This window comes from Herpailurus yagouaroundi, unplaced genomic scaffold, assembly GCF_014898765.1.
Source record: "Herpailurus yagouaroundi ecotype Mexico unplaced genomic scaffold, PumYag 217, whole genome shotgun sequence".
Classification (NCBI taxonomy): domain Eukaryota; kingdom Metazoa; phylum Chordata; class Mammalia; order Carnivora; family Felidae; genus Herpailurus; species Herpailurus yagouaroundi.
Genome location: NW_024412448.1, coordinates 462,772 through 474,307, shown reverse-complemented (window position 1 = coordinate 474,307; position 11,536 = coordinate 462,772). Strand labels below are relative to the sequence as shown.

Genomic DNA, 11,536 nt, shown 5'->3' with positions numbered 1-11,536 from the left:
TGTCCTCTGGGTGGGACTGGATGCATAAAGTGGATGCTCCCAACTCTGGTTTATGAGTTCATCTCTTAGGAGCTCTACTCACACGAGTCAGGGGTCTTCAGCAGTCATTCACTTCAAAGTTACTGGGAGCCCCCATGATTCGGGCCTCAGGGAGTTCTGGCCCGGGATCCGGTGTGATCCTGTGCCCCGTCCCACAAGCAGGGAGTTGTGCCGGTGGCCCCGGGACTCGCGGTCGCGACTCTAGGGGCGGAGCCAGCCCCACAGGATTCACCCATCGCAGAATTTGAGATCCGCCCTCGAGCGGCCCACGACCCGCCCGGGTCCGCTTGGGGTGAGCGGGTACGTTCCCCCGCGGAGTTGGGGGAGGTACACGTGCAGGCGGGCGCACTCTCGGGCCGCCCCGCGCCGCCTCCAGGGGAAAGTCGCGCCCTCCCGCGAGGCCGGGCTCACCGGCGCCCATGCAAATGAGCCCGGTGCGCCCGCCCACCGCGCGCCTCCGGAAGCTACGGCCCGCGCCTGTCTGCCCCCCCTCCCCCCCACTCCCAGCCCGGCCTCTGCGGCGATGGCGGCGCGGCGCGCGCGGCCGGTGCGGGTGCTGGTGGACATGGATGGCGTGTTGGCCGACTTCGAGGCCGGCCTCCTGCGGGGCTTCCGTCGCCGGTTCCCCGGGGAGCCGCACGTGGCGCTGGAAAAGCGCCGCGGCTTCCTCGCCCGCGAGCAGTACCGAGCCCTGCGGCCAGACCTGGCGGTAAGTAGGGAAAGGGCGGGAATGCAACGCCGGGTGTCCGCGGGCAGGGAGCCCCAGTCCCCACAGTGTCCCCGGGAGCGAGGAGTCCCGACCCCGCAGGATACCCGGGAGCAAGGGCCCGAACCCCATAGGATGCAAGGGAGCCCGAGCCCCGACCCCACACGGCACCTAAGAATGGGAGCCCACCCCTTGGGCAAGACTGTCTTCCCCCTTTGTTTAACAAAACCCTCCGTTTAGAATCCATTGTTCGCCCTGGACGAAAGTCTGTCAGAGCGCTTCCCCCTAAGCAAAATCGTCTCCCCGAGGCTTTGATTTGGAGACCAAAACCCCCCAGGAATCTTTTGAGAGTCCTCACTGGGGCTAGATCTGCTGGAGGCAGAAGCTGGGACAAGAACATGGTATCTTTCAGGACAAAGTGGCCAGTGTGTATGAAGCCCCAGGCTTTTTCCTAGACTTGGAGCCTATCCCTGGAGCCTTGGAAGCCCTGCAGGAGATGAACAACATGCAGGAGTGAGAAAGGGCAAAGAGGGGAGGGGCGGTGGAGAAGAAGGGAGGGCACCACCCTAAGTCTAACCTGCGCCCCTTGCGTGCAGCACCGAAGTCTTCATCTGCACCAGCCCTCTGACGAAGTATGAACACTGTGTGGCCGAGAAGGTGCGGCTGCCCCAGCGCTTGATAGCAAACTGCTTCCTAAATCTTGAGGATTAAAGTAAACTAGCAGAGGGGCACCCGGGGGCTCGGTCGTTTAGGGCTCAGGCTCTGCGCTGAAGGTGCCTAGCCTACTTGGGATTCTCTCTCTCCCTCTCTCTCTGCTCCTCCCCTGCTCTCTCGCTCATGCTCTCAAAATAATTAAACTTAAAAAGCCCTTTCTTTTAAATAAACGGGCAGAAACACAGGAAGTGTGGGGGGGAGGGGAGCAGCATCTCTCAAGGGCTGGAGACCCCACTCCCACCTACTTACTCACTGGCCCTGCTGACCGACCTGTGCCCCCTCCACAGTACCGCTGGGTGGAGAATCACCTGGGGCCGCAGTTTGTGGAGCGCATTATCCTGACGAGGGACAAGACGGTGGTCTTGGGGGACCTGCTCATTGACGACAAGGACACCATTCGAGGTTAGACCCGTTTTCCTGGCAACCTTCCAGGCATTTGGCCTGCTGGATTAGGGAGGGAGTAAAAATAACCAGATTATAGACTGCATCTCCCTGCCTTTCTTTTGCATCCTGTCCCAGGCCAAGAGGAGACCCCAAGCTGGGAGCACATTTTGTTCACCTGCTGCCACAACCAGCACCTCGCCCTGCCCCCCACAAGGAGACGGCTGCTCTCCTGGAGTGACAACTGGAGGGAGATCATAGACAGCAAGCGGGGGGGCCGGGACAGTGGGTAGTAGCTGAAGGAAGGGAAGGCAGGCCATCGGGGAACACCAGCAGAGCTGGATGACAGGGCAGTGCCATGGCGGTGGCCACCAGCACCGTGGAGCAGGGAGACACAGTAACCTCGGTTCTCACACGGCAGCCACCTGGAACCCCATAAGACGGTTGGCAAGGAATCATGGTGGGAAAACTACTCAGGAACCTTTTTAATAAAACACTTTGGCTCACCACTCTTTAAAGGCCCTTTATTTGGGAAAGTAGAGGTACAGGAACCCTAGGGAGGGCAGCTGGAATGCAGGCTGAGGAGGAGGCTTTCTCCTGTCCTCAGTCCCACCTCCACACCCATCTGGATACCATGCCTCTTGCATCTGCCATCTTTCATCGTGACCATGGAGGTCAACCTTGAGGGACTGCAGAAGGGAGGCCAGGAAGCTCCCCATTGCTCCTGAACCCCAACTTCCCATGGTCGTCCCACACCGCTTCCCCTGTGCTGGTCAACATACACTGTGGACTCTAAACCACAGATTTTTGTCAGGAGGTCCTCTGTGTTCCCTGAGCACCACTCTTGCATTCGCGAAGCCCTCCTGAGTCTGAGACTTCCAGGGCCAGGGACCTGCCCTCACTAACCCAACCCTGATGACAGAGGAGGAAGGCCAAGGCGTTTAGGCCAGGGCCATGGGGTGGCAAGGGCAGAATATGAAGCTTCAAGGATCTGTGCCTTATTCTGATATGTCCTCACTCTCATACTCGTGGTCTTAACACCTGATGGCTACCTTCACAGCGGACTGCATCACTCAAGAGTAGAGACCACACCTTCGTCTTTGAAGCCCATGGTGCCCGGCAGATAGGCCTGTGTGGATAAACAGGTGATCCCGGGCCACAGAGTTCTCCAGGCCGGTGTCCACCATACCCAATGCCCAGCCTGGAGACCTTGTGGTATAGGTACCCAGCTTCCATAGCCCTGGAGTGGGCATGACCAACTTCCCAGAGCTGGCTTCTCACTTGTATTCCTCAAGATTACTTCAGATACTTCTGTGAAAGGAGAATTCCTATTCCCTCAAGCATGAACAATTCTAATCCCAGGCCCAGGTGCTCCTCATGAAAACCCCCTTCTGCAAGGCCTCTGGATCTAGGGTCCCAGCTGCTTCTCTCTCACATTAGGTTGAGAGCCTGGCTCAAGTGGGGGGTTGCGGGGGGGGGGGGGTAGGAGGCAGGCTCTTGACTTCTAGCTGGTTAAGGGTGCCAACCTATGGAAATGGCCTTTGCTCTCCTCCATGGGCCTCCAGGTCTGGCTCCCTCACTCATCTAATGCCTCTCATCACAGTGTAAATATGTGTCACACTGAGAAAACTCACCTTTAAAATACCTTAAAGGGCACCTTTTGGGGAGAACACATTCAGTGGGAGCCAGGCTGCTCCCGCTCCCTGAGTCCCCACTGGGATTGTGGTCTTGTCTCTAGCAGTCAGGGTGTCAATGGCCATGAGATCTCCCTGGATCAGGGCTGCTGCAGGGCCTCAGTCCTTGGCAGTGGGATACCCAGGGCAGAGTGAGCCCGCCAGCTACGGGCTTCCGCCACCTGGCTTGGGGAACAGAAGTCTTCGAGGAAGATCTGGGCCAGGTTCCGGAGCCTGGTGTTGGCCGAGAGAGAGAAGCGCAGCATGCACTGCACCACGGGCATGGCAGTCAGCTCAGGGTGGGAGGCAGAGCCTGGCGAGCTCAGGTACATGATTGTGGTGACAGCGGACAGCACGGTCTCCTCGTTGGGACTGGACAGGCAGTTGATGATGAGGGGGATGCCCCCTGTCTGCAGGATGTGCTCCTTGTTGGCCCTGTCTGGACACAGGTTGCAGAGGCCTCCTGGGGAAAGGCAAAGGGAGACTGGATGCTCAGGCCTGGGCATCCTCCCACCACCCCTCCCAACTTCTCTTGGCCCACTTTGTCCTGAGAAAGGGCCCAGGCCTATGAGAAGGTGGCCCAGGGACAAGAGATCCAAAGTCCATTCTGGTACCCAGCCCTTCCTTTCAAGATTCCCGCCTGCCCATCACAGCCTAGCCTTCAGGAAGTGGGTACCAATCCCTTCCCCTCTTGGTTCAGCCAGTTCAACGGTTAATATGCTTTCCTTTTTTTTTTTAAAGCAAAAACACAGGGGGGCCTGGGCGGCTCAGTCAGTTAAGCGTCCAACTTTGGCTCAGGGCATGATCTTGTGGCTTGTGAGTTTGAGTCCTGCGTCAGACACTGTGCTGACGGCTCAGAGCTTGGAGCCTGCTTTGGATTCTGTGTCTCCCTCTCTCTCTGCCCCTCCCCAACTCATGCTCTGTGTCTCTTTCTCAAAAATAAACATTAAAAAAAAAGCAAAAAAATAAAATCTGTAATAAATCACTTTACAGAATTAAAAAACATAGGTAAGGTGATGGTCTCACAGGTGCATACGTGTCAAAACATATCAAATCATATCCTTTAAGGATGTACAGCTTATACTATCTCAATAAAGCAGTTATAAATACTAGAAGCCAAATTACAAGCCATCTTAATCCTACCATCTATTTAACATTTGCTTTTCATTCCTCAGTTTCAAAATATGTGAATAAATATAAACATTTAATAAAAATGTGATACAGGCGCCTGGGTGGCTCAGTTAGTTAAGCGTCCAACTCTTAGTTTCAGCTCAGGTCATGATCTCATGGTTTGTGGGATCAAGCCTTGAGTCAGCGTGGAGCCTGCTTGGGATTCTCTCTCTCTGTCTCTACCCTGCTGTGTGTATGCTCTCTCACTCTCAAAATAAATAAGCTTATTTTAAAAACAAACAAACAAACAAACAAAACCAAACAAACAGGGTGCCTGAGTAGCTCAGTGGGTTGTGTCCAAATCTTGACTGCAGCTCAGGTCATGATCTTATGGTTCATGAAATGGAGCCTTGCACTGGGCTTTGCACTGACAGCACGGAGTATGCATGGGATTCTCTCTCCCTCTCCTCCTCCCCTGCACTCTCTCTCAAAATAAACAAACTTTAAAACACAAAACAACGTAAGGGTGCCTGGGTGGCTTAGTCGGTTAAGCGTCTGACTTCAGCTCAGGTCATGATCTCACAGTCCGTGAGTTCGAGCCCCGCGTCAGGCTCTGTGCTGTCAGCTCAGAGCCTGGAGCCTGCTTCAGATTCTGGGTCTCCCTCTCTCTCTCTGCCCCTCCCTCATTCATGCTCTCTCAAGTGAATAAACGTTGAAAAAAAAAAAAAAAGCCCCACAACGTATTTGTAAACATCTTTCCAGGCCCACAGATCTACAACCATGGCACCATCTAATGGCCATGCAGTGACTACCTTATGGATGCAGTGCAATTTATTTATTAAAAAACATTTTTTGGGGGGGCGGCGCCTGGGTGGCTCAGTCGGTTAAGCGTCCGACTTCGGCTCAGGTCATGATCTCGCGGTCCGTGGGTTCGAGCCCCGCGTCGGGCTCTGTGCTGACAGCTCAGAACCTGGAGCCTGTTTCAGATTCTGTGTCTCCCTCTTTCTCTGACCCTCCCCTGTTCATGTTCTCTGTCTCAAAAATAAATAAAATGTTACAAAAAAATATAAAAAAAAAAATTTTTTTTTAAACATTTTATTTATTTTTGACAGAGAAACAGAGCATGAACAGGGGAAGGGCAGAGAGAGAGGGAGACACAGATTCCAAAGTAGGCTCCAGGCTCTGAGCTGTCAGCACAGAGCCTGACATGGGGCTCTGGGCTTGAATCCACAAACCAGGAGATCTTGACCTGAAGTCAGATGCTTAACCAATGGAGTCACCCAGGTGCCCCTAGGGAAATGTCTTTAAAGGTTTTAATCCAGTTACCCTCTAGGGACTTCTCACTGTATTTGGGATAAAATCTGAACTCCCCTTTGAGGTCTTCACAGCCCCGTACCATCTAGTCTGTCCTCTCTGTCCCTGTCACTCGCAACAGCCACCACCTCAGCCCATCCTTAGGGCCTTTGGGCCCCAGATTTTCACATGCTGCCTCCCTCATGCTGGGAATCAACCCTTCACTGCTTCCTCACCAGTAAGGTTTCCCTGGAATACCCACTAGCCACTCCCCACCATGACCATGGCACTCGCCTCATCACTGCATGTCTTCTTTATACGCTTAGTATTCCCAGAAACCATCTTGGCAGGTTGGTTTTCTTGCTAACTGCCAAGCCCCACCAGAAGGTACGTGCCTTGAGGTCAAGTCCTTGGTACTCGGTGCAAGAGGCGCTCCACAAATATTTGTTGCAGGGGTTGTAAAGCAGTGAGCCGGGGGAGGGGGGGGGTAAGGTGGGGGCAGGGGAGTAAGGGTGGAATGGCCGCGGGCTGGGGGATGGGACGGCTTCCTGAGGTGTTGCCCCCCCCCCCCCCCAGACTTCTGCAGTGCTGGCATTCGAGCTGTGGCTCAGAGCACCTCTGAGGGAAGGAAGCAGCTTAGTGGCGCTCTCAAAGTCACGAGGTGAGGGAGACCAGGCACTCTGATGGGGGAGCTCCCTCCCTATGGGACACTCAGAGGCCTGAGCATATCCTGGGGTCATCCTGTTGACTGCCTTCCATACTTGCTGTCTGTCCCTGTCACTGGACACCATAAGGCAAGGCCCTGCTTTCTGGTTTACTTCCGCAACCCAGGGACCTGCAATGGGGTGCTCTCACCAGATACATGCTGGGAACATGACTGAACCCCATGAAGTGTTGCTATCACCCCTATTTCAGCGGAAGCTGAGCTGTTGGGTAACTTGCCCCGAGTCCCAGGGATGGAAACCCTATGCCACTCTCATGGCACAAGTAGAAATGCTCTGGCAGGCCTCTGGCTTCCCGGACTCACCTACACCACGTCTTCTGAACTACAAGCGGTGAACCAGCCTCCTACCCACACCGTAGTCTAATGGACCAGGGGCAGAGGGTAGGATTTATCTCCGCTGTAAAGTATGATAAGATGAATCCTGAGTCACTCTCAGCTAGTGAGTCACCATCACACGCAGATGTGCCTGGGCAGGACACTGCCACCCAGGCTGGGGGATAACCAGATGGCACGTGCTGGACGGTGAAGGCAGGAGGAGGCCTCAGGACAGCTGGCCCAATCTGCTCCCTATCTGGAGACCTAGGAAGTCTCCAAGGGCGGATCCTGCGCCTGCAGAGCTCACCACTGCCTGGGGCCCAACCACAGGCACTTCTTCAAGCCCCTCTGCCTTGCTGGCGGCGATCCTCAGAGGGGAGAACACGAAGGTCTGGAAAGAGAGGGGCTTCGGGGGGGCAAGAAGTCTCAACACGAGCACCCAAAATGGAGCCAGAGGACCCAGGAGAAGCCCAGGCTGTGGGTGCTTTGAGCTTTCCCTCCTAAGTCTACCTCTGTGACCCTGCCCTAAAGAACTGAGGAGGGCTGTAGGAAGAGGGTAACACAAAAAACTGAAGCTTCCTAAACAATGCCCAACAATAGCAGGCTGATTAGATAAAGTTCAGTACGTCCATCTGATGGAAAATTATACAGTTCTTAAAAATCATGTTTTCAAAGAATATTTAATATGGGCAAATGCTTACAACATAAGGTTGAGGAGGAAAGAAAGTCATCAAACTGTATATACGATAAAAATGCAATAAAAAAAGCAAGCCCAATAAGATGTCACCTCTTTTGAGAGCCTTCTGTGACAGCCTTAACCAGCCCCCTCCCCACCTTCATTTCCTTCCTTCACACCTAATTACTGGTCATCATGTTTATTGAAGGTTGCCCCACTAGACAACAAATCCCACAAGGGTGGGAACTTTGTCTTGTCCCATGCTGTCGCCTCAGGCTGGCATATAACACATGCTCAGTAAACAGATACATTAAAAAAAGACAAGCTAGAAACACAGCAAAATGCTAACAATACTTATTTCTGTGCAGCAGGATTAGGAGTCATTTTTATTTTATTTTCCAAGTTTTCCTCCATGAAAAAAAAATTTTTTTGTAACCAGGAAAAGGATTTAAAAAAAAAAAACAAAAAAGCTGAATTTCACCTAGAAAGTAAAAGCCAGGGCACATGGGTGGTTCAGTCAGTTAACCATCTGACTCTTGATTTCGGCTCAAGTCATGAGCTCGTGTTTTGGGAGTTTGAGCCCTAACCCTAACCCTAACCCTAACCCTAACTTGGGATCCTCTCTCTGCCCCTCCACCACACGTGCTCTATCTCTCTCTGTAAAGAGAGCTTTCCTATTCTTCCTTTCTAATCTTATATTCTAATAAACTTTTGCTTGCTGCTCAAAAAAAAAAAAAAAAAAAACAACTCATCAAATGACACCATTTAAAAAAATTAATAGACTTAATATATAAAGTCTATTAATATATATTAAGTATTAAATTATATAATAGACTTAACATATAAAGAAATATATATTACTGGGGCGCCTGGGTGGCTCAGCTGGTTGAATGTCTTGATTTTGGCTGACTGACTCTTGATTTCAGCTCAGGTTATGATCTCACAGTTCGTGGGACTGAGCCACACATCAGACTATGTGCTGACAGTGCGGAGCCTGCTTTGGATTCTCTTTCTCCTTCTCTCCTCTGCCCCTCCCCGGCTTGAGCGTGTGTGTGTGTGTGTGTGTGTGTGTGTGTGTGTGTGTGTGTGTGTTATTCTTTCTCTCAAAATGAATAAACATAACAAAAAAGATTTAAAGTATATTACTATCAATGAAAGATGAACACAATGTAAAAAATGAACAGAGACTTGGATAACTCTGCACAATAGGGCCAGTATAGGACACAGTGCTCATAGTTACTTCTCAGAGGCAGGATCAGATGCCTCCACACGCCTATCATGGCTAAAACAAAGCAGAACAACAATAGTAAGAGCTGGTGGGAGGTGGGGATGCTGGAATTCTCATACACAGGGGGTATGGGGGTCTCACACTGCATAATGAAGGTGGAAAAGTATGTGGCAGCTTCACAAGTTAAACATCCACCTACCCTAGGACTCAACAATTTCACTTCTACGTAATTCTGAGAAAAAGGAGTACATACCTATACAAGAAAACTTGTGTACAAACTAACAGCTTTCTTCATAAAGGCTCTAAATTAGAAACAACTCAAATCTCCAGCAACAGGTGAACGGATGAACAAATTGTGGCATATTCATACGAAGACATGAACTAAGGACACTGTAAAAATCTGGATGGATATCAAAAACACTGAGTGAAAGAAACCAGACACAGGAGTACATCCTGTGTGATTGTATGCAGATGGAGTTCAAGAACAGGCAAAACAGGGGCACCTGGCTGGCTCAGTTGGTGGAGTATGTGACTCTTGATCTCAGGGTCGTAAGTTCCAGCCCCATGGTGGGTGTGGAGATCACTTAAAAATAAAATCTTGGGGGCACCTGGGTGGTTCAGTTGGTTAAGCATCTGACTTTGGCTCAGGTCATGATCTCATGGTTCGTGAGTTTGGGCCACATTGGGCTCTGTGCTGACAGCTCTGAGCCTGGAGCCTGCTTCGGATTCTGTCTCCCTCTCTCTCTGCCCCTTCCGTGTTCATGGTCTATCGCTCTCTGTCTCAAAAGTAAATAAGAATTAAAATAAATAAATAAAATATGGGACACCTGGCTGGCTCAGTCGGTTAAGTGTCCGACTGTGGCTCAGGTCATGATCTCACAGTTCGTGGGTTCGAGCCCCATGTCAGGCTCTGTGCTGACAGCTCAGAGCTTGGAGCCTGCTTCAGATTCTGTGTCTCCCTCTCTCTCTGTCCCTTCCCTATTCACGCTCTGTCTCTGTCTCAAGAATAAATAAACATTAAATAAATCAAATCAAATCAAATCAAATCAAATCAAATCAAATCAAGGAAGGGAGGGAGGAAGGAAGGAAGGACAGATGGACAGACAGACAGGTAAAACCCATGGGTTAGAATATTGGTTACCTGGGGGGGTGGAAGACACTAACTGGGAAAGGGACCTTTCTGGGGAGATGGAAACATTCTAGGTCTTGATTTTAGTGGTTACATAGATATACATATACCTTAATGAATTTAACAATCCAATAAACTGCACTGGATGTTGTGTGGAAATGCTGAATCACTATATCATACACCTGAAACTAATATTACACTGAATTTTAACTAACCAAAATTTAAAACCTTAAAAAAACAAGAAAAAGTTCAAGAAAAAAAATTCGTCAAACTGACACTTAAGATATGTGCACGTCACTGTATGTTGATGGTGCTGCCATTTAAACCGTGGTTACCAAACAAAAGGGAGACCAAGTTCTGACTGGCTGATGAAAGTGTTTCAGGCAAACCAGACAAGACAAAAAAAAGAGTAAGAGGCAAAAGCAGGGCCCTTCTAGACACACGGAACCACAGAAACCCCCAGGAGAGGCAAAAGAGAAAAACACCAAGTAAAACCAAGGATGAGAAAGCCGAAGGCTCAGAGAGGTCAGGTAGGGGACCTCAGGTCACACAGCAAGAAGGGCGCTGATGCCGCGACAGGAAGGTCTAAGGATTGTTCTGGGGAATTAAATGAGGTCATGCCCTAGGAGAGAGTGGCCCAAGACTTTATGCCCTCTGATGACTCAGACGCCTCAGGGCACTGGGCTGGATGCAGCCCATCCCACATAAAAGTCTTCATCTGAGCCTATTTATTCTTGGGTTTTACTTTAGCATCTTGAAAACAGTTCTTTCTGAAATTTAAATGTGGAGAGACAGAACAGTAAGTAGAGAAAGCTACCATTATGTGTAAAAAGGAGGGGAACAAGGTGACAGGCTTAGAGATGGAAGACAGGCTTCTCTGAAAATGCCTTGCATGTAGTTTTGACCTAAACTCATGAATGTTTCCCATAATAACAAACGTCAAATTACATCAAACGAAGAAAAAACAAGGCTTTTCGCACTTCTGACCTATATTTCACTTCTGGAAATTTACTCTACAGGCATACCCCATACAGGGGAGAAATGACATACAAATAAGGTATTCCACTGCAGCACCACCTGTGAGGGCGAAGTGGAGACAACCTGAATGGCCACCCCTAAATGTGCCCCTGCCTCCGTTGCACAGAATAGCAGGCAGCATTCACAAAGAATGAGGCAGCTCCTTATGGGCTGATACTGCAGGTGCACTGAGACATGATGCTAAGCTTAAAAAAAAAAAAAAAAAAGAGAGAGAGAGAGAGAGAAAAGAAAGAAAAAGCAGAACATACATATCATATGCCACCACAAGCGTAGAACTTGCAAAAAGGTGTAAGTGTAAATACACATATTTGTTCATAAATCCGGAAAATAATCTGGGAGGATATAAAAGAAACTAGTAAATGGCTGCTTCCAGAAGAGGCTACAGAAGGTGTTACTGTTGACAACATATCCTTTTGAATTCTGTACCATGTGAGTCAATCATGTATTCGCATAAATTCACACACACACACACACACACACACACACACACACACACACACACACACACAC

The 11,536-nt window shown here is 50.3% G+C and overlaps 2 protein-coding genes across 7 annotated transcripts in view; one reads left to right on the top strand and one right to left on the bottom strand.

Annotated features, from left to right (window-relative positions):
- The window catches only part of ARMC7 (armadillo repeat containing 7), a 38,421-nt gene that overhangs the window by 17,098 nt on the left and 9,787 nt on the right, over window positions 1–11,536 (bottom strand). For 2 of the 6 annotated variants that reach the window (XM_040456372.1, XM_040456374.1), the window contains one exon: window positions 2,351–3,976. The exons of 1 other annotated variant lie outside the window; for it this stretch is intronic. In XM_040456372.1, coding sequence (XP_040312306.1) covers window positions 3,615–3,976 — 362 coding nt within the window. In that variant the 3' untranslated portion in view covers window positions 2,351–3,614. Of the gene's footprint in view, window positions 1–2,350; window positions 3,977–5,860; window positions 6,533–11,536 lie in introns of those variants that run through there. 3 more of the 6 variants (XM_040456377.1, XR_005784942.1, XM_040456373.1) reach the window with 3 other exon arrangements.
- NT5C (5', 3'-nucleotidase, cytosolic) lies at window positions 528–2,349 on the top strand. Its single transcript, XM_040456371.1, has 5 exons — window positions 528–748; window positions 1,158–1,258; window positions 1,342–1,402; window positions 1,747–1,861; window positions 1,979–2,349. Exons 1-5 carry the CDS (start codon window positions 563–565, stop codon window positions 2,131–2,133), a joined length of 618 nt encoding a protein of 205 aa, XP_040312305.1. The 5' UTR covers window positions 528–562; the 3' UTR covers window positions 2,134–2,349.